The sequence below is a fragment of the Mandrillus leucophaeus genome, unplaced genomic scaffold (genome assembly GCF_000951045.1).
Source record: "Mandrillus leucophaeus isolate KB7577 unplaced genomic scaffold, Mleu.le_1.0 Scaffold245, whole genome shotgun sequence".
Classification (NCBI taxonomy): Eukaryota; Metazoa; Chordata; class Mammalia; order Primates; family Cercopithecidae; genus Mandrillus; species Mandrillus leucophaeus.
Genome location: NW_012102532.1, coordinates 656557 through 679122, shown reverse-complemented (window position 1 = coordinate 679122; position 22566 = coordinate 656557). Strand labels below are relative to the sequence as shown.

The window sequence follows — 22566 nt, the reverse complement described above, 5'->3', positions numbered from 1 at the left end:
AGGCATTCGAGACCATCTTGGCCAACATAGTGAAACCCTGTCTCTACTAAAAACACAAAAAATTAGCTGGGCGTGGTGGTGGGCGCCTGTAATCCCAGCAACTTGGGAGGCTGAGGCAGGAGAATCCCTTGAACCTGAGAGGCGGAGGTTGCAGTGAGCTGAGATCATGCCATTGCACTCCAGCCCATGCGATGTTGCGAGACTCCATCTCAAAAAAAAAAAAAAGAAAAAGAAAAAAAAAGACAAAGTCACCAATGACTTCTCATTCCTAAATATAACGACTGATTCAATCCTCATCGCAAGTGATCGTTCACAGCTGCATGTGATATAGTTAATCAGTTTCTCCTTGAAATATATGCTTTATCTTGCTTCCAGAACACAAGAGCAAGACTCCTTTCCCAGTTTCTTTGGCTAGTTCCTCTTCACACTCTTTTTATTGAGACAGGGTATGCCTCTGTTGCCCAGGCTGAAGTGCAGTGGTGCGATCATGGCTCACTGCATCCTTGACGTCCTCATAGCTCAGGTGATGCTCCCACCTCAGCCTCCACCATGCCCAGCTAATTTTTCTATTTTTTGTAGAGACACAGTTTCACTATGCTGCCCTGGCTGATCTCCAACTCCTGGGCTCAAGTGATCCTCCTGCCTCATCCTCCCAAAGTGCTAGGATTATAGGCGAGCCGTGAGCCATGCACCCGGCCTCCTCACTCTTCATGCTGGAGAGCCCTAGGGTACCCGACCTTGGATTCCTGCTCTCTTTTAGCTACACTTATTGATTTGGTGATTTCATTCAGTCTCACGGCTTTGAATACTATTATATTCCCAAATGTGCTATCTCTAGCCCAGACGTCTCTCCTGAACTCCAGATCTATATATTCAACAGCCGAATCTGACAACTTTGCATGGCTGTCTAATAAACACTTCAAACTTTGTATGTCCAAAACAGAACATCTGATCTTCCTCCCAAAACACCTATTCACAGCCTTCTCCCTATCTCAGTTACGGTTAACTCCACTCTTCCAAATACTCAGACCAAAACCCGGGAGAGTCACCCTTGACTGAACTCTTACCCTCACACCTCACACCCAGTCTGTTAGCAAATCCTGTAAGCTCTACCTTAAGGAAAAAGTATATAATCCAACTACTTCTCCCCATCTCCACTGCCACGCCTTGGTCTAAGAGACCATCATCTCTTGCTTGAGTTATTGGAACAGCCTCTTAACTGGTCTCTTGCTTCCCCTTTCCCTCCATAGTCTATCTCAATACAACAGCTAGGATGGCCCTGTTAAAGTACAAGTCAGGTCACCTCACCTCCCTGCTTGTGGCTCCCCAGTGGCTCCATTTCACTCTGAGGAAATCCCAAAGTCACCATGATGACCCACAAGAACCTGCGGTGTGGATCCCCACTGCTCCCATGGCCTCACAGCCTAGCCCTCTGACCTGCTCTCAGCTGACAACTCTCTGGCCTCCTTGCTATTGCTCGCACGTGCTGGACACACTCCCTCCTCAAGGTCTTCGCATTTGCTATTCCTTTTCCTTGCCCTTCCTATTCCTCCACATATTCTCATAGCTATCAGTCACCTCCTCTGGGTCTTTGCTCAATATCACCATCTCAAAGAAGTCTTACTAGAGTAGCTTATCTATCTATCTGTTTGTCTGTCTGTCTATTTTTTTTGAGACAGGATTTTGCTCGTCACCCAGGATGGAGTGCAATGGTGCAATCTCGGCTCATTGCAACCTCCCCCTCCCAGGTTCAAGTGATTCTCCTGCCTCAGCCTCCCAAGTAGCTGGGATTACAGGCGCCCACCACCACGCGCAGCTAATTTTTGTATTTTTTTTAGTAGAGACAAGGTTTCACCATGTTGGCCAGGCCGGTCTTGAACCCCTGACCTCAGGTGATCCACCCACGTCGGCCTCCCAAAGTGCTGCGATTATAGGTGTGGGTCACTGCACCTGGCCTAGAGTAGCTGATTTAAAATCACAACCTTCTTCCATCACACTTATTTTACTTATTTTAAAAGTAGACCTTCTGGTCTGGCACGGTGGCTCACGCTTGTAATCCCAGCACTTTGGGAGGCCAAGGCAGGCAGATCACCCGAGGTCGGGAGTTCGAGACCAGGCTGGCCAACATGGAGAAACCCTGTCTCTACTAAAAATACAAAATTAGCCAGGCGTGGTGGCTCATGCCTGTAATCCCATAATCCCAGCTACTCGGGAGGCTGAGGCAGGAGAATCACTTGAACCCAGGAGGTGGGGGTTGTGGCGAGCCAAGATTGCGCCATTGCACTCCAGTCTGGGCAACAAGAGTGAAACTCCGTCTCAAAAGAAAAAAAAAAAAGACTTCTGCTCTATAGTACAAACTCTAAAAGGGCAGAAACTTTTGTTTCCAGTGCCTATAATGATGCCGGCTGCACAAGAAGGAGATTCTCAGTAAATACTGCTTCAGGAATAAACAGGCATTTAGCGATGACAGGAATTCACATCAGTTTCTAACATTCCATTATCTAGTTCTTAGCAACTCCATGTTATGATTATACTTTCATTACAGATAGAACTGAGACATGAAGTATTTAAAGGCAGATCAGCCAGACACGGTGGCTCATGCCTGTAATCCCAGCACTTTGGGAGGCCAAGGTGGGTAGATCACCTGAGGTCAGGAGTTCGAGACCAGCCTGGCCAACGTGGCACAACCCCGTCTCTACTAAAAATACAAAAATCAGCTTGTGGTGGCGGGTACCTGTAATCCCAGCTACTCGAGAGGCTGAGGCAGGAAAATCAGTTGAACCCAGGAGGTGGAGGTTGCAGTGAGCCAAGATTGTGCCACTGCACTCCAGCCTGGGCGACAAGAGCAAAGCTCTGTCCCAAAAAAAAAAAAAAAAAAGGCATATCTAGCAACAGAGCCTCACTCTCACAGCTCAGTATTATCTGTAGCCATCCTCCCAACCCACCTCACAAATTCTTCTTCAATTATTGAGTGGTTCCACAGGTGACGGATGTCCAACTGAAGTAGCTGTGTCAAAAGCTGAAGAATTGGTTGCCTCTCTTCTTCCCAGTCAAAGCCATGGGCTGCCTTGGTCCGAGCTTTCTTACCCTAAAAAGGATCGTGTATACATTGAGGAAAAAATAAGGGAAAAAAGACGGTCAAGATCTGCCAGTCTGAGTGCCCAAACAATCTAGTATGAAGACAAGATAGAAGGTAATATGGAAGAAATATTACAAGTTCCACAGTGCTACTTGTCCAGGAAGAAAATGTGTGACACTTTTGAGTTCTTTCTCCTAAACTCTCAATGAGGACAGAAAGGATTCATGGATCATTGGATTCCCTTCTTTCCCATCTATTCCCCTTTCTCCCCAGACCCCACATAACATGAACCCAAAACTCCAAATTACCTTCCCACCAAGGTCCAGGTCCACGAGGTTTGTCTGACTGGTCTCAAAGGATTCCAGGAGACGTATCAGAGCATAACAGTTCATTTTGAGGGCGTTTAGATGGGCATTTCTATCTGATCCACTCAAAGTTGTATCATCCAGGATAGCTGGAAGCTCCTGGGAGTGGCGGGACACCACTGTGAAGGGCAGAATCTTGGAATCAGTTTCACTCACTTCTTTCATATACCCCAACTTCAAAACACCCAGCACTTACAGCCATCAGATTACCAAAGATCTGTGTTTCATCTCTCAGTGGCCATAACACAAGCTAAGTCCTTTGGGACCCTTGGCCCTGATAGCCTGAACATGCCCTGTTCCTACTCTTACTCCAGTTACCACAATTTCTCTCCAGCAACTGGAAGAATCACCCCCATTAAAAAGAGGTAGTTCAAAAGTAGGGAAAAGTTCTTGTTGGTCTGCCCTTACAGTGAACACACATAACTCTGTATTGCCCACCAAGATTACAGACCTTTAACAGGCCAAAGGTCCCTGGGCTTAGCCAAACCAACTGAATCACAACAGCCTTGATATCATCATGTGGCTGACACAATGTAGGAAAAACAAACAAACAAACAAACGATAACAAACACCTTCCATCCCCTACCCCCGCCGACCCATAAACACCTTTTATCAGGAATTCCAGAGTATCTTCTTTGAGGTCAGGATCTATACTTCGAAAGTGACTATGAGGGAAAGAAAGTGTGGGGGTGAGATAGGAAGGAGCCTGCAGTGCCCTTTTTAACAGATCAGATCTAACCGGTGAATCTAATGTTTAAAAACACATGTGAAATTGTTCAACTGAATTAATATAGTGGCAAGTTGGGTACATGCTCATCAGCAGAGATATCAATATCCAGAAGCATTTATCAGTGAAGCTATAACTTGGAATTTCAGGACTAACATGCACAGTTAGGACAAACAGCCACCAGTTCTTTTTAAAGTACCAGTTGGGTGTTTCACTTACTGCAAAATGCTGTAGATGGTATCAAAGTGCTCCAGCATAGCCAGCGGCCCCTGAGCTCGAAAGGCAGCCTGAAATGCTATGAAGATGGAAAAAACAAATCAATTTGGAGGGAAGAGAGACCTTTTCAGTAAATTCTATCCATAGCAGAAAACTAGGCTTATTGCTTGTATTGGGAGAATCACAAAAAAGAGACAAACAGTCCACTTCAATGTAACCTATAATGACGATGACAGCCAGGCACGGTGGCTCATGCCTGTAATCCCAGCACTTTGGGAGGCCGAGGCAGGTGGATTACCTGCAGTCAGAAGTTCGAGACCAGCCTGGCCAACATAGTGAGACCTCGTCTCTACTCAAAGTACAAAAAGTTGGCTGGGTGTGGCAGCAGGCACATGTAATCGCAGCTATTAGGGAGGCTGAGGCAGAATTGCTTGAACCCAGGAGGTGGAGGTTGCAGAGAGCCAAGATTGTGCCATCGCACTGCAGCCTGGGCAACAAGAGTAAAACTCCATCTCATCTCAAAAAATAAATAAAATAAAATAATGATGATGATATCTTATATTTGTGTTACTATTGAAGCCTTGTTAGAGCTTCACCACACCTGAGCAAAAGCAGACAGTACCACACTACTTTACACCTTAGAGTGGTTGTATGACTTGTCCAACTTACAGTAGTTAAGAGGGAACACAAACTCAGGATCTTTAAAAACAAAACCAGTTTATCCTATCTGTGTCCTTTTTCTGCTTCAGGATCCCACAGTGCACTTAACTGTCAGGTCTCCTTCGTCTCCTCCAGTCTTTATCTTTCATCATCTTGACACTTCTTTGAGGAGTACTTGTCTCTTATTTTGTAGAATGTCCCTCAATTTGGGTTTGCCTGTTTTCTCACGATTATATTGAGGTTATGTATTTTTGTAAGATTACAGCAGAAAGGAGGGTCGGTCCTCAGGCATCGTATCAAGAGGTGCATGAAGTGAATGTCTTATTACTGCTGATGTTAACTTTGATCACTTCATAGTGTCTGCCACATTTCTCCACTGTAACATTATTATTTTCCCCTTTGCAATCAGTATTTTTGTGGGAAGATACATTCAGACTACATAATATCCTGTTTCACATCACATTTGCCCACTAATTTAAGCATCCATGAATGATTCTTGCCTGCCACAATTACTGCTGTGTTTACTAAATGGTGATTTTCTATCTCTATTATTCCTTCTACATTTACTAATGGGAATGCTGCTGTAACGATTAGTTGTCCCTTTCTCTTTATTTAGTTATTCACTTATTTATAGCAGAATGGACTTATGGGTATTTCTCTTATTCTGTGCTTTAATCCATTACTATTTATTTTCTTGCACAAATTGTCCAATACTTGGTCTCTGCGATCTCCTTCAACTTGGCCTGTGTCCTTTGAACATGACTCCGTTTTTTTGTGTTTTTTTTTTCAAGACAGGGTCTTGCTTTGTTGCCCAGGCCAAAGTGCAGTGGTGCAAACATAGCTCACTGTAGCCTTGACCTCCTGGGCTCAGGCGATCCTACTGCCCACTCCCTACTGCCTTAGCCTCCTGAGTAGCTGGGACTACAGGCGCCTGCCACCACACCCGGCTAATTTTTTGTATTTTTAGTACAGAGGGGGTTGCACCATGTTAGCCAGGATGGTCTTGATTTCCTGACCTCATGATCCACCCACCTCGGCCTCCTAAAGTTCTGGGATTACAGGTGTGAGCCACTGCGCCCGGCCTAGCTAATTTTATTTTTGTTAATTTTTTGTAGCGATGGGGTCTCACTTTGGTGCCCAGGCTGGTCTCGAACTCCTGGGCTCAACTGATCTGCTGCCTCAGCCTCCTGTGGGATATGATGAGGTTTCTCTTCAAATAGCCTGATCAATCCTTTATTCTTTAATTCGTAGTACCTCCCCCACCTTTTTTCCTTTTTCTCTGTTTTTCCTTTCTGCCTTTGTTACATGGCCGGACACACCACAGTACCAGGCTTATCAGTACCAGCTCACATTCCCTTCCTTATTTGGAAAGAAGACTAGCTTTCCTTTATTACTATTTATTTATTTTCTTTCGTACTATTTCTTACTATTACTTTCTTACTATTTCTTACTATTATTATTCCTTTCCTTATTTGGAAAGAAGACTAGCTCTCTAGCTCATTGCAGACACCCCTTCACCTTTTCCCCTCTCTCCCTTATGCGCCCACCTTATCTAAAGTTCAAATGTTTGGCCAACTGGGCTAACTGTGCGACCCGACCCTGGCCAATGGGAAAAGGGTACAGGGGCAGGACTTGCGTCAGGAATAAAGGCTCTTGTGCCCCTTTGTTCAGGTGTGCTCTCATGGCAACTGGCCAAGGAGAAGCACCCCTCTGCGTAGAAGTAAAATTGCTTTGCTAAGAATCCTTTGTTTGAACGTTCATTTTCCTTAGGATTTTGAGCATTATTCCCAACACTTCCAAAGTACTGGGATTAAAGGCGTGGGCGACTGCACCCAGTTTCCCTTCACCTTTGTTCCCTGTCTTGTATCATGAGAGGGGCTGGGCTCATGCCTGTAATCCCAGCACTTTGGGAGGTGGAGGCAGTAGGATCGCTTGGGCCCAGGAGTTTAAGATCTGCCTGGGCAACATGGTGAGGCTCCATCTCAAAAATAAATAAATAAAATAAAAGATGTTCTGGGCTCATCTTGTACTTTCCCTGGCCCAGTCCTGTAATCAACCATTCTCAGTGGAATCCTGGCTCCTATTATGGAATAACAGTATGTAGAAGCCAAACTCTAGGCACTACTTGCACTCATTTCTATTACAGTATTACTGCCTTTGGCCCTCTCACTGGAGAAAAGTAGGACACATATGTATATCTACAATTAATCTTCGAACAACAAGATTTGAATTATGTAGGTCCACTTATATGCTAATTTTTTTCAATAAATATACTGGAATTTTTTCTTTCTTCCTTTTGAGACAAAGTCTCACTCTGTCTCCCAGGCTGGGGTGCAGTGGCACGATCACAGCTTACTGCAGCCTCAAACTCCTGGGCTCAAGCAATCCGGCTGCCTCAGCCTCCTGAGTAGCTAGGACAACAGGTATGCTCTACCATATCTGGCTAATTTGTTTTAAAGCTAGGTATGTCATGAATGCATAAAACATATGTAGATCCTAGTCTATTGTATCATTTACTACCATAAAATATATATGTCTATTTTTTTTTGAGACGTAGTCTCTCTCTGTTGCCCAGGCTGGAGTGCAGTGGCACTATCTCGGCTCACTGCAAGCTCTGCCTCCTGGATTCACGCTATTCTCCTGCCTCAGCCTCCCAATTAGCTGGGACTATAGGCGCCCGCCACCACGCCCAGCTAATTTTTTGTATTTTTAGTAGAGACGGGGTTTCACCGTGTTAGCCAGGATGGTCTTGATCTCCTGACCTCGTGATCCGCCCGCCTTGGCCTCCCAAAGTGCTGGGATTACAGGCATGAGCCACGGCACTCGGCCAAATATATATGTCTATTATAAAGTTAAAACTTATCAAAATTTGATGCAGGCTGGATGTGATGGTTCACACTTATAACCCCACCACTTTGAGAGGCTGAGGCAGGAGGATTGCTTGAGGTCAGGCGCTCCAGACCAGCTTAGGGAACATGGCAAGACCCCATCTCTACGAAAAATAAAAAATTAGCTGAGCGCAGTGGGGTGCACCTATAGTCCTAGCTGTTCCGGAGGCTGAGGTGGGAGGACTGCTTGAGCCTAGGAGGTTGAGGCTGCAGTAAGCTGTGATCATACCACTGTACTCCAGGATGGGTGACAGAGTGAGACCCTGTCTCAAAAAAAACCCAAAAAAACCCACACACAAACACAGATAGTACATGGCATCATTCACAGCCCAAGAGAAATGGAAACAAATATAAAGATGCAATATTATTTGTTTTTGTTTTTTTGAGACAGGTTCTTGCTCTGTCACCAAGGCTAGAGTGCAGTGACACAATCTCACACTCTCTTACCTACTAAAGGCACTGCTCCAATGACTGTTCCCTCTTCCTTCTGCATCATCAGCTTTCCCCTCTCTGATCATTCCTACTCAACATACACACATGTAATGCTGCCCATCTTAAAAGAAATACACTATATAAATTCATCATCTCTAATCTCTGTCATTCCATTTTCTTAAAAACCTATTCCAAGCAAGCTTCTGCCCCCACTATCTTCTGAAACAGCTTTGTCAAGGTTACCAGTGACCATGACATCAATAAATCCAGTAGTTAATCTGCAGTTGACCTCTCCTTTGTTTTTGAAAGACTCTCTTTATTTAGCGTCATTTAGCTCCTTCATTCACTTTCTGCCCCAATGACTGCTTCTTAATTTCTTCTACTGGTTCTTCTTTATCCTCCTAGCCTCTAAATGCTGGACTATCTCAGGTCTTGGTCTTCAAACTGCTTCTCTTCTCCATCTACATTCACTCCAATCTCATGGCTTTAAGTGCTGTCTACATGCAGAGTATTAAATCCTAAATGTGTATCTTCAGCTGACAACCTCTCCCTTGAACTCCACACTCACATAACCAACAATCTAAACCTCTCCCTCCCATATGCTACCCCATCTCAGTAAATGGCAACTTCATTCTTCTAGTTGCTCAAGTAAAAAAGCCTTGTAAGGCCGGGCATGGTGGCCCATGCCTGTAATCCTAGCATTCTGGGAGGCCAAGGCAGGCAGAGCACTTGAGGCCAGAAGTTCAAGACCAGCCTGGACAACACGGTAAAACCCCATCTCTACTAAAAATACAAAAATTAGCCAGGTGTGGTGGTGCACACCTGTAATCCTAGATACTCAAGTGGCTGAGGCATGAGAATTGCTTGAACCTGGGAGGCAGAGGTTGCAGTGAGCCAAGATCACGCCACTGCACGGCAACCTGGGTGACAGAGCCAACAGAGCAAGACTGTCAAAAAAAAAAAAAAAAAGTCTTGTAAGCATTCTCATCTCAGATTCCTTTACTAACCCTATAAATCCAATCCAATTCATCAGCATTCCTGTCAGCTTTACTTTGAAAATATATCCGAATCATGTTATCACCACTTCCCCTGCTATCCCTCCAGTCCAGTCTACTTGGTATTACCATATTAGCCACTTAACTAGTCTCCCTGCTTCTCTCCTTGCCTCTTATAGTCTCTGCTCAACACAGTAGTCAGTGAATCTTTTAAAATGTCAGACCATGTCACTCCCATGCTCAAAACTCAATGGCTTTCAAGTTCATTCACACTGAAGTTCAAGTTTTTGCCATGATCTACGAGGCTCTAGAGATCAGTGCTTCTCAAACTAATAATTGCATCCAAATTGCCTGAGGGATCTTCTTAAAATACAGATTTCCTGGCTGGGCGCAGTGGCTCAAGCCTGTAATCCCAGCACTTTGGGAGGCCGAGACGGGCGGATCACGAGGTCAGGAGATCGAGACCATCCTGGCTAACACGGTGAAACCCCATCTCTACTAAAAAATACAAAAAACTAGCCTGGCGAGGTGGCGGGCACCTGTAGTCCCAGCTACTTGGGAGCCTGAGGCAGGAGAATGGCGTAAACCCGGGAGGCGGAGCTTGCAGCGAGCTGAGACCCGGCCACTGCACTCCAGCCTGGGCGACAGAGCCAGACTCCGTCTCAAAAAAAAACAAAAACAAAAACAAAAACAAAAACAAAAAAAAAAAACAGATTTCCTGATTTAGCAGCTTTGACATCCTGGGTCTTGACATCCTGCATTTCTAATAAGATCCCAGATCAGGAGATCATGATATTAACACTGCTGATCTGAGGACCACATTTTGAGGAGCAAGATTCTACAATAATCTGTACCACTTCCTACCTAATCTCTTTTTCCTGGCTTACTCCAACTCTATTGGCATTTGCCCGCCTCCAGGCCTTTGCATAGGCTTTTCTGTTTGCTTGGAATGCCCTTCCCTGACAATCTGCATAGTTCATTTCCTTACTTTAAGGTCTCTGCTCAAACGTGACATAACAGCAAGGCTTCTCTGATGATCCAACATGAAATGGATGAAATGGCAGGCCCTACTATCTTTCTTCTTTATATTATTTATTTTTAAGCTTTGTATAATTAATTTTAGAGACTATGTTGCCCAGGCTGGTCTCGAACTCCTGGCCTTAACAATCCTCCTACCTCTGCCTCCCAAGTGGCTGGGATTACAGGGATGAGTGACCATTTGCAGTACACTTCTTTTTTTCTTTTTTGAAACAGGGTCTAGCTCTGTGGCCCAGGTTGCAGTGCAGTGGCATGATCATGGCTCACTGCAGCCTCTGCCTCCTGGGCTCAAGCAATTCTCCCACCTCAGCCTCCCAGGTAGCTGGAACTACAGGTGTGCACCACCACGCCTGGCTAACTTTTTTGTAATTTTGGTAGAGATGGGGTTTCACCATGTTGGCCAGGCTGGTCTCAAACCCCTGAGCGTGAGCAATCCAACTGCCTCGGCTTCCCAAAGTGCTAGGATTACAGGTGTGAGCCACTGCGCCTGGCCACACTGTCTTCTTTATTTTTCCCTTTGGCTCCTACAACCATCTGACATACAGTGGTCCTTACCAATCTGTGTTCTCACTTTCTGAGGTTTCAGTTACCCGTGGTCAGTCTCAAGTCTGAAAATATTAAGTGAAATATTCCAGAAATAGGCTGGGCGCCATAGCTCACACCTGTAATCCCAGAACTTTGGGAGGCCAAGGTGGGCAGATCACATGAGGTCAGGAGTTCGAGACCAGCCTGGCCAACATGGTGAAACCCTGGCTCTACTAGAAAATAAAAAAAAAATATTAGCTGGATATGGTGGTGGGCACCCGTAATTCCAGCCACTTGGGAGGCTGAGGCAGGAGAACTGCTTGAACCCGGGAGATGGAGGTTGCAGTAAGCCAGTATCTTGCCACTGAACTCCAACCTGGGCAACAGAGCAAAACTCCGTCTCCAGAACAGAAAATAAAAAACCAAAAAATTAGCCAGGCATGGTGGCACTCGCCTGTAGTCCCAGCTACTTGGGAAGCTGAGGCAGGAGAATTGCTTGAGCCCAGGAGGTAGAGGTTGCAGTGAGCTGAGACTGAGCCACTGCACTCCAGCCTGGGCAACAATGCGAGACTCTTATCTTAAAAAAAAAAAAAAAAGAAACATTCCAGAGATAAACAATTCATAAATTATAGGTTGTGTGCCATTCTCAGTAGCATAAAATCTGGTGCTGCCCTGCCGCCTCCTGCCTGGGATGTGAATCATCCCTTTGTCCAGCATATCCACACTGTATATGCAACCCTGCTCACCCGCTAGTAGAACCACCTTGGTTATCATATCAACTGTTGCAGGGCTTCTGTTCAAGGAACCTTTATTTTACTTAATAATGGCCCTAAAGTGCAAGGGTAGTGATGCTGGCATAGTTATAATTGCTCTACTTTATTAATATTGTTGTTAAACAGGCCAGGCGCGGTGGCTCACGCCTGTAATCCCAGCACTTTGCGAGGCCGAGGCAGGCAGATTACAAGGTCAGGAGATTGAGACCATCCTGACCAACATGGTGAAACCGGTCTCTGCTAAAATACAAAAAATTAGCTGGATGTGGTGGCATGTGCCTGTAGTTCCAGCTACTCGGGAGGCTGAGGCAGGGGAATCTCTTGAACCTGGGAGGCGGAGGTTGCAGTGAGCTGAGATTGCGACACTGCACTCCAGCCTGGGTGACAGAGCGAGACTCTGTCTCAAAAAAAAAAAAAAAACGTGACAAGAACAAGATCATGTCCTTTAGAGGGACATGGATGGATCTGGTACTCCATCCATTATCCTGTTCTTTTCTGCAAGAACAGAAAACCAAACACTGCATGTTCTTACTTACAAGTGGGAGGTGAACAATGAGATCACATGGACACAGGGAGGGGAACAACACAATGGAGCCTGTTAGGGGGTGGAATAGCAGGAGGGGGAGCATAAGAAAAAATAGCTAATACATGCTGGGCTTAATATGCAGGTGATGGTTTGACAGGTGCAGCAAACCACCACGGCACATGTATACCTATGTAACAAACTTGCACATCCTGTACATGTACTCTGGAACTTAAAAAAAAGGTGACCATTTTTAAAAATGATGCATCATTATAATAACTGAAGAGTAATTTGTCACAGTATGCAGCATGTTCAATTGGTGACACATATATCCACATGATATGGACAGAACAGTATACCTGTGGACACTGTTGGTTTGCCATCCATTAGCCAACCACCACACTCTGCCTTCTTCCTTGCTTACCAAATGGTTGATATGCTCAAGTTTAGGGAGGCTCCTAGGTAATAATCTTGATCAGTTTAACCAGTCTGGGTAATTCTATTTCTCTTACCTGTACAGTCCTGTGCCCTGTAACATTTTAGTAAACAATAGATCACATATGCGACAGTGGTGCCATAAAAATATAATACAGCTGAAAAATTCCCATCGTCTAGTGACTTCTTGATGACCTTGACCCTGTGTAGGCCTAGGCTAATGTGTGCGTGTTTTAGTTTTTAACAAAAAAGGCTGGCCGGGCATGGTGGCTCATGCCTACAATGCCAGCACTTTGGTACATGTCTGTGGTCCCAGCTACTTGGGAGGCTGAGGTGGGAGGACTGCTTGAGCCTGGGAGGTTGAGGCTGCAATGAGCTGTGATCAGGCCACTGCACTCCAGCCTGCAGTCCCAGCACTTTGGGAGGCTGAGGCGGGAAGATTGACTGAGCCCAGGAGTTCGAGACTAGCCTGGGCAACATAGGGAAACACCGTTTCTACAAAAAATAAAAAAAGTAGCCAGGTATGGTGGTGCATGTCTGTGATCCCAGCTGCTTGGGAGGCTGAGGTGGGAGGATTGCTTGAGTCTGGGAAGTTGAGGCTGCAGTGAGCCGTGATCATGCCACTGCACTCCAGCCTGGGCAAGAGAGTCTTTACCTTGTCTTTCAAAATAAAATAAAGAATAAAAAGTACAAGATAGAAAATTCCTTTTTCCACTTCTGGACATTAGAGCAAGAAGCTGCCATCTAGCCTGGCGCAGTGGCTCATGCCTGTAATCCCAACACTTTGGGAGGCTGAGGTGGATGGGTCATTTGAGGTCAGGAGTTCAAGACCAGCCTGGCCAACATGGTGAAATCCCGTCTCTACTAAAAATACAGAAATTAGCCAGGCAGTAGTGGCGTGCTCCTGTAATCCTAACTACTTGGGAGGCTGAAGCAGGAGAATCGCTTAAGCCTGGGGAGGCGGAGGTTGCGGTGAGCCGAGATCACACCACTGCACTCCAGTCTGGGCAACAGAGTGAGACTCTGTCTCAAAAAAAAAGAAAAAGAAAAAGAAGTTGCCATCTAGCAACCGTGAAAGAAAGGCCAAGAGGAGACAAGCTGCTGCATTAACCAACTGTTCTTCTTGTAGGTGATAACAAATAAAGTAGGTTATAATCTCTATATTTACAGATGAGGAAACCAAGGCACTGAGAGAATTAAGTAACTTGTCCAAGGTCAGAGTAGTAGAACCAGGATTCAAGTCCAGGCAGCCTGGCTCTAGTCTTTAATCTCTATACCTCTCCAAAGCAACCTAGCTGCTATAAGACCGCTTCCAACAAGCACAAGGACATTATGAAGTCTTTCTGGTAATGCAAAAGGTGCTTTTGATCATTTACAGGTTTCAGTAGGTGACTGCACTGTACATATATTGCATGGTGTTGCAATGGTACATATATATTATGGGTTTTTCCCCCCATAATTGTACATCTTGGAAGGAAGATATCTAGACTCTAAAAAGGTATTACCAAAAACAGGTCAGGTTAAGTCCCAGACATTCTGAAAAAGCGATCCCTTCCTATAACTCTTAAATCCACCAGGACTTAATTTGGACACACGGTAAGGGGTAAAGATGGAAAATAACTTTTCCCCAAAGAGTAATCACATATGCCAAGACTGTTTTTGACTAATCTAGAAAAGGCAGTTAATGAATGTATTCTTTGTGTCATGCATCCCATGCAATGTTGGGATAAAACAGCAAAATAGGAAAAACATATTTCTTGCTCTTATGATGCTTCCAGGTGCAGTGAAACAGAAATGACAATGTAGCAATTCCATGTGGGATGGTCCTTTGAAAGAGCTAAGTACAGTGACAGCTATGGAGTCTTACCTCTAAGCTGTGGTGGAAGATGTTTGATGGACAGTACCTCTTGCACAACATACTGATTCACCCCTCCACTTTTCAACAACTCCTCTGGGGATAATGGCAGATGGAACTCATACATTTGGGGAGCCATTCTTCTCCTACAGGCTCACAGGGCTAGAAACCAAACAGTGAAAAGGTCAGGGTCTATATTCAAGACCTGTCTTCATATCTGGTTCTATTACTTTCCCATCCCCAACATATATAATGGTTTTTAGTTTTATAGCAAGCTAGTAGCATTATCTGGTTCTGTTACTTCCCCATCCCTAACATATATAATGGCTTTTAGTTTTATAGCAAGCTAGTAACATTATCTTACAGGATCTGAGACTGACCCTGGACTAGAAACTAATTCTAGTAGTGACATTGGCACTTGATCGTGTCAGTTAAACCCCTGGACTTTATCTGTAAAAACAGGGTTACTAAACTCTGATTACTTCACAAAGTTGCTCTGATGATCAAACGAATCAAGCAGTATAAAGGTGTTTAAAGAACTATAAAGTGACATATTAATGTGTAAAGTATTATTATTTCCATTTTTATGTGCAAAGCTCCTTAAGTAGAGAATGGTCCGATCTCATCTGAGGCCAGAACAGTGCCCCAGCATGGGCTAGTGGGTTTCCTGCACCAGAATGGTAACAGCATTAACACTGATGATTTATTTATCCTGTGCCAGGTCTGTTAGGCTATTTGCATGCATCATATCTGATCTAAGTCTCCTAACCTCAATCCCATGAGGTGCATAATAATACAAATGAGTTTACAGAGCGGATATTGCAGTAAGAAAGTTAAGCGATTTGCTTAACATCTTCCGTTGCGTATCTGTCAGACTCACAGTTTCTCCCACATCGCGCCCCAAGGATGTATCTACTAGACCTCCCTGCCTATTGTATATTGCCCAATACTGGGTCATACTGACATGTACTCGATTTTTCTACTCTTTTACGACCTGCAACACCACATCTTACCTGGGAATCTCACCCGCGGCTCTGACTCCGGCAGTCAGGCTGAAATGAAAAGGAAAAAACACTCGTGCACAACACGCACCAATTAGCAAGGCAGTTTTCAAGTTGGCGGAGAATCCGGCCAATCCCCGGCAGGCAGAGGCAAAGGGCCGCCTCTGAGTCTGGCAACGCGCGGGCAAAGCCACAGATACCGAGTTCAAATTTCAACGGCTGCCAGGGGGCCAATCGCGACGCTCGCTGGAGCGGCCGGCCAATCACAGCGCCGCCTGGGGACGTGCCAAGGCTCCGCTCCGGCAAGGTACCCCTTTGCCCGGTCAGCGGGGAGGAGGCCGTATTTCTGCCGGCCAGAGATGTCGCGTCCCTGGCTGGGCAGTAGTAGTGCCCTGGAATAGTGAATCATTCAGTTACCCCCAGGAAAGGAGGCCAGTCCACGCTGGGAGTTAGAAGACATCGCCTCTAATCCAGGTTTCTCCATCTCCTCCGCTAAGTGACGTCCAGCAAGTCACTTCACTTTCAGGGCCTCAAATTTCCTTCCCAGTAGTAAAATGGGGGTAATAAAAAAAGCTACAGCGCAAGACTGTTGTGAGGCACAGAGAAAGGGCTTGGTTTTTGGAAGCGGGTTCCAAGTTCTCAACCTTCATTTCCTTCACAGTTGAAGGACGCCAAAAAAAGCAGAAAGGGTGAATTTTCTTGAAATCTCAGTTTTGGGGAATCTTAGCAACCAGTCGCCGACCTCAGCTTGTCCGGCGCTCCAAAACTTCCGGCGGGCGAACCGGAAGCAATGAGGCGGGAAGGGTGGTAGAGGCCCCTCCGGCCGGAACCCGGGGGGCGGGGCTTGTGGCTGTAGTTGATGGGGCGTAGGTGGGTCCTGCGCCCACAGCTACCTGGGTAAGGCCCAAGATGGCTGCCCTCGTGTGAAGTCGGCGGGGACGGTTCCTGTCGTCATCTTGAGGGCCACATCTGGCCCTCACTCCTGGACTTATTTGGTGTGTTGTTGAAGCGGGGAGACTAGAGAAATGGCAGGGAGCCTCTTATCTGGGGCAGGCAGGCGCCTGTGGAACTGGGTGCCTCTGGCGTGCAGAAGCTTCTCTCTTGGTAAGTGGCTGATGTAGACACCCGGATAACTGCTTCGTAGTATAATAGGCGGCTCAGATTAATTCCCTCCCTTCCCCATCCCTAGGTGTGCCGCGATTGATCGGTATAAGGCTCACTCTCCCGCCCCCCAAAGTGGTTGATCGTTGGAACGAGAAGAGGGCCATGTTCGGAGTGTATGACAACATCGGGATCCTGGGTACGACTTGACCTTCGACGTGGTACACAATTTCAGAATAGCAATTACTCTGTAATGACTATCTTTTTCTCCTGTGTAGAGAGTGGTACTGTGCTCAATAGTAAGAGCAAACACTTATGTAGCTGTTTACATTGTGTTTGTCACTGTTCTGAGTACCCTCATATAATTTTTACTTCATAAGTAAAAGTTAACAATTTTTCCAAAGTTAATAAATGATAGTATAAGAATTTTAACCCCAAGCAGTCTGGCTCCAGAGTCTCTGCTATTGTTCTGTACTGTGATGTGTCTTGTCTATAGGTGCTGCTAAGCAAGATGCAACTGTGGGTTGAAAGCTTAGCTGGTGTAGGATGGGTTCTCTTGTCTTCGATCTAATGTGTTCTCTCACATTACACAGGAAACTTTGAAAAGCACCCCAAAGAACTGATCAGGGGGCCCATATGGCTTCGAGGTTGGAAAGGGAATGAATTGCAACGTTGTATCCGAAAGAAGAAAATGGTTGGAAGTAGAATGTTCGCTGATGACCTGCACAACCTTCATAAACGCATCCGCTATCTCTACAAACACTTTAACCGACATGGGAAGTTTCGGTAGAAGAGAAAGCTGAGAACTTCGGAAAAGGCTCATCTGTCACCCTGGAGAAGGGAAACTGTACTCTTCCCTGTGAGGAAACAGCTTTGTATTTTCTCTGTAATAAAATGGGGCTTCTTTGGAATTTGATAGCCACATACTTCTGTTTTCCTCTAGATGCTGCCTCTACTTACTCATGTAGACTGTGAAGTCTTTTTTTTTTTTTTTTTTTTTGAGACAGAGTCTCGTTCTGTTGCACAGGCTGGAGTGCAGTGGCGCAGTCTTGGCTCACTGCAAGCTCCGCCTCCCGGATTCACGCTATTCTCCTGCCTCAGCCTCCTGAGTAGCTGGGACTACAGGTGCCTGCCACCACGCCCAGCTAAATTTTTGTATTTTTAGTAGAGACGGGGTTTCACCCTGTTAGCCAGGATGATCTCGATCTCCTGACCTCATGATCCGCCCACCTCGGCCTCCCAAAATGCTGGGATTACAGGAGTGAGCCAACGCGCTCGCCGACTGTGAAGTCTTGACTCCTCCTAGATCTTAGGATCTTAGGTTTGGGCTTCACACCACTTGCCTTTTACAGTCTAGCTATACCTAATGCCTTTAAAAAAAGAAAAGTTGATGAGAATGTTACTGGCAATTTTTGACATAATGCTGTTAATAGTGTTTCTAAGGAGCCTTCCACACTGAAATGAAATATAAGAGAAAAATGGAGTCATACTTCTGTATTACTCTAATAAAATATTTTATTAGGCATATTCTTTGAGTAGGAACTATAGGAAAAACAAAAGTGTGAGGTGTCCTTTCCATTTAAATATGAAACATTAAGTACCATATGAGTGGTAGAGATGGGGGATACTAAGCCTGACTGGTCATCAGAGTTGTCTGGATGTTTTAACATTTCAAAAGCCTAGTCTCAACCCCTAAAGATTGATCAGTAGAGCTGAATTGAGTCTAGGGCATCTATGTGTTTTGTTCTTTTTAAATAATAATTTTAAAAAATTACAGCTGGGCATAATGGTGCCCACATGTAATCCTAGCATTTTGGGAGGCTGAGGTAGGAGGATTACTTGGAGCCAGGAATTTGAGACTGGTCTGAGCAACATGGTGAAACCCCGTCTCTACTAAAAAAAAAAAAGTGGCCAGGTGCAGTAGCTCACACCTGTAATCCCAGTACCTTGGGAGGCAGAGGCAGGCGGATCATGAGATCAGGAGATCAAGACTATCCTGGCTAACATGGTGAAACCCTGTCTCTACTAAAAATACAAAAACAAACAAACTAGCCGGGCGTGGTGGCGGGCGCCTGTAATCCTAGCTACTCCGGTGGCCAAGGCAGGAGAATCACTTGAACCCGGGAGGCGGAGCTTGCAGTGAACCGAGATAAGTGCCACTGCACACCAGCCTGAGCGACAGAGCGAGACTCCGTCTCAAAAAAAAGAAAAAAAGAAAAAAAATTAGCTGGGCATGGTTCTGCATGCCTGTAGTCCCAGCTACTCAAGAGGCTGAGGTGGGAGGATCACCTGAGCCCAGGAGTTTGACGCTGCAGTGAGCTGAGATCGTGCCACTGCATTCCAGCCTGAGCAACTGGGGTGAGACTCTGTCTCAAAAAAAAAAAAAAAAAAAAAAAAAGTGAAGTTAGGGCTGGGTGCAGTGGCTCACACCTGTAATCCCAACACTTTGGGAGGCGAAGGCATGAGGATTGCTTGAAGCCAGGAGTTCAAGACCAGCCTGGGCAACATAGCAAGACCCTATCTCTATGTTTAAAAAAACAAAAACTCTATAAAAATGATGTTAGATTAATAAATACTTGTTATGGGGCATGGCGGTTGGTGCACACTTATAATCCCAGCTACTCTGCAGGCTGAGGTGGGAGGATCCCTTGAAACCAGGAGTTGGAGGCCGGCCTTAGGAACATAGGAAGACTCCATCTTTAATAAAAATAAAGAGTACTTGTTAAATTACAGGTGGGTTTTGGATAAATGGATTGATGGGTATATATGAAAACATGATCCTGGGTCTTAGGGAAATGTTTTGGAGAGTCAGTTTTCAGAGGGGTGGCTGGAAGGAGCTATGCATGAGAATGGAGAGGTTGATGTGAAATGTGAATGACTGTGATACTTTACATGATTTGGTGGTACTAGAGTGGAGAAAATAAAATATTTGGGACTGTGCTAAGTGCTAGGTGCCCTGAAGAAGATATCTACATATCTTGGTAGAGTATCTGATTGTTAGGGAAGAGAAAATTAATAGGTCAACAGGCATTTATAGAATATTTCCTGGTTCAAACATACAAAAGGTTTTGTATTCAAGGACAGAACAATCTTGTTTGTGGTATGAAACAGTATATAACGTTTTCTTTCAATAAATACTGAATTACTATGTGCAAGGATATTTGAAGGAACAAAAATCACCAAGGTAGAGTTGGTTCTTACCTCTAAGTAGTCTTCATTCTACTTAAAAGATGTCTGGTGGCTCACACCTGTAATCCCAGCATTTTGGAAGGCCTAAGTGGGCGGATCACAAGGTCAGGAGATTGAGACCATCCTGGCCAACATGGTGAAACGCCGTCTGTACTAAAAATACAAAAAAATTAGCCAGGTATGGTGGTGTGTGCCTGTAATCCTAGCTACTCGGGAGGCTGAGGCAGGAGAATTGCTTGAATCCAGGAGACAGAGAGGTTGCAGTGAGCTGAGATTGCACCATGCACTCCAGCCTGGGTGACAGAGGGAGATTCTGTCTTTAAAAAAAAAAAAAAAAAAAAGTCTGAAGGATGTAAAGTTACAAGATGGTAGACCAATGTGATACTCTGCAGAACAGAATTAACACAGCCCTGATGAAAGACCATGACTGTATACTGTTGTTCATCCCCTCCGTGGTGGACTGCTTCTGACCATCCTCTTGATGCTTTAGGAGAGAATGCTGGCTGGGCACGGTGGCTCAGACCTGTAATCCCAGCACTTTGGGAGGCCAAGGTGGGTGGAACACCTGAGGTCAGGAGTTCGAGACTAGCCTGACTAACATGAAGAAACCCCCATCTACTAAAAATACAAAATTAGCTGGGCGTGGTGGCGCATGCCTGTAATCCCAGCTACTCATGAGGCTGAGGCAGGAGAGTCACTTGAACCCGGGAGGCGGAGGTTGCAGTGAGCCAAGATCGCGCCATTGCACTCCAGCCTGGGCAACAAGAGCGAAACTCTGTCTCAAAGGAAAAAAACAAAAAAGAAAAGAATGTTCACCAGGTGCAGTGACTCACGCCTGTAATTCCACTTTGGGAGGCTGAGGCAAGAGGATCAGTTGAGCCCAGGAATTTGAGATCAGCCTGGGCAACATGGTGAAATGCTGTCTCTTAAAAAAAAAAAAAAAAATTAGCCGGGGGTTGGTGGCATGTGCCTGTAGTCCCAGCTACTGCAGAGGCTGGGCGGAAGGATTGCTTGAGCCTGGAGAGTTGAGACTAAAGTGAGCCAAGCTTGGCGACACTGCACTTCAGCCTAGGCAACAAAGCGAGACCCTGTCTCAAAAGAAAAAAGAGAAAGAAAAATAATGTATTTGCTAAATCAGTGGTCACAAACCACAAATGTGAGGCTATGTTAATCTGCTCCAATAAAGATATCCCATCCAACAGACAGTTAGCACTGGGATTCCCACTTGGTTAAATTGGCAGCAGCTTCATCTAGTTTATGCAGGGGCAAGACTGGAAAAAAGAAGAAGAGATGTGTATGTAAACAAAATGTGAATTTAAATATGATGATGAAAGTGAGTCCCATGAGAGTGGTGTGTGTTTGTTTGTTTTTTGGGGTTTTTTTTTTTTGGTTTTTGTTTTGTTTTGTTTTGTTTTTTGCTGAGGGGATGATCAGAAAAGGTATCTGTTGAAAAGATGGTATTAGAATGAGGTCTTGAGGCCAGGAGCAGTGGCTCATGCTTGTAATCCCAGCACTTTGGGAGGCCAAGGCGAGCAGATCACTTGAGGTCAGGAGTTCGAGACCAGCCTGGCCAACATGGTGAAACCCCCGTCTCTGTTAAAAAAATACAAAAAACAAATTAGCTGGGCATGATGGCACGTGTCTGTAATTCCAGCTACTCAGGAGGCTGAGGTGGGAGGATGGCTTGAGCCCAGCAGGTGGAGGTGGCAGTGAGCTGAGATCATGTCACCACATTCTAGCCTGGGCAACATAGCAAGATCCTGCCTTAAAAAAAAAAAAAGAAAAAAAGAATTCACCCAGTGCAGGAGGCAGATGAAGAAGCATAATTATGAAACCCAGTATGTCGTGACATTCAAAGTTTGTTAACATCTATGTGTATAGGTGTGGAGAGGAAGAAACACCTATCTTTTCCTGAGGAAGCAGGAATGGGGAGGAGAACGGCTTTAGAGAAGAGGTGACCACTGAGTTGTCTTAAAGGAGTGGAGGCTAACAGGCTTTCCAGGCAGTTGAAGCAGAAATAAAGGCCCAGAGGCAAGAAACAGTATGGTATGCATGAGAAAGCTATGAGTGGTATTTACTGGTGGAGCTACTGCTTGTGGCAAAAGACAGGAAAAGAGATGGGAGGCAAGAGTCAGATCCTGAAGAGTGTAATGAATATTAAAATTTAGCCTCTAGTGAAATGGTGTACCCACTTTGGAAAAGTGGCGGTTCCACAAAAAGTTAAGCGTAGACAAGTCATGAGTTCAAGACCAACCTGGCCAACATGGTGAAAGCCCATCTCTCCTAAAAATACAAAAATTAGCTGGGCATGGTGGTGGATGCCTGTAATCCCAATTACTTGGGAGGCTGAGGCAGGAGAATCGCTTGAACCCAGGAAGCGGAGGTTGCAGTGAGCCAAGACTGCACCATTGCACACCAGCCTGGGTGACAAGAGTGAGACTCTGTCTCAAAAACAACAAAACAACAACAACAAAAAGAAACCAAAAATTAGCTGGGCATGGTGGCAGGCACCTGTAATCCCAGCTTCTCAGGAGGCTGAGGCAGGAGAATCGCTTGAAGCCGGAAGGCGGAGGTTGCAGTGAGCTGAGATCACACCATGCACTCCAGCCTGGGCAATAGAGGGAGATTCAGTCTCGGAAAAAAGAAAGAAAAAGAAAAAAAAGAAAAGAAAAGAAAAGAAAAAGTATCCTCTTCTTGTTCTTGATCTTAAATGGAATACATGTCTATTAAATATTTGTTATGAATCTCTAGTAGATAACTTTTA

At 45.2% G+C, this 22566-nt stretch overlaps 2 protein-coding genes across 4 annotated transcripts in view; one reads left to right on the top strand and one right to left on the bottom strand.

Moving 5' to 3' along the window:
* NCAPD2 (non-SMC condensin I complex, subunit D2) overlaps nt 1-16273 on the bottom strand; it is a 37014-nt gene extending 20741 nt beyond the window's left edge. The window contains exons 1-7 of one of the 3 annotated variants that reach the window (XM_011982951.1): nt 16157-16273; nt 15525-15563; nt 14524-14673; nt 4391-4466; nt 4051-4109; nt 3388-3563; nt 2946-3088 (exon numbers count right to left, since the gene is read on the bottom strand). In XM_011982951.1, the coding sequence (XP_011838341.1) occupies nt 2946-3088; nt 3388-3563; nt 4051-4109; nt 4391-4466; nt 14524-14650 (581 nt within the window). In that variant the 5' untranslated portion in view covers nt 14651-14673; nt 15525-15563; nt 16157-16273. Of the gene's footprint in view, nt 1-2945; nt 3089-3387; nt 3564-4050; nt 4110-4390; nt 4467-14523; nt 14674-15524; nt 15722-16156 lie in introns of those variants that run through there. The other 2 variants (XM_011982950.1, XM_011982952.1) reach the window with 2 other exon arrangements.
* A 97-nt stretch (nt 16274-16370) lies between these two features.
* MRPL51 (mitochondrial ribosomal protein L51) lies at nt 16371-17524 on the top strand. The gene is made up of 3 exons (XM_011982953.1): nt 16371-16616; nt 16702-16812; nt 17207-17524. Exons 1-3 carry the CDS (start codon nt 16538-16540, stop codon nt 17401-17403), a joined length of 387 nt encoding a protein of 128 aa, XP_011838343.1. The 5' UTR covers nt 16371-16537; the 3' UTR covers nt 17404-17524.
* The last annotated feature ends 5042 nt before the right edge of the window (nt 17525-22566 follow it).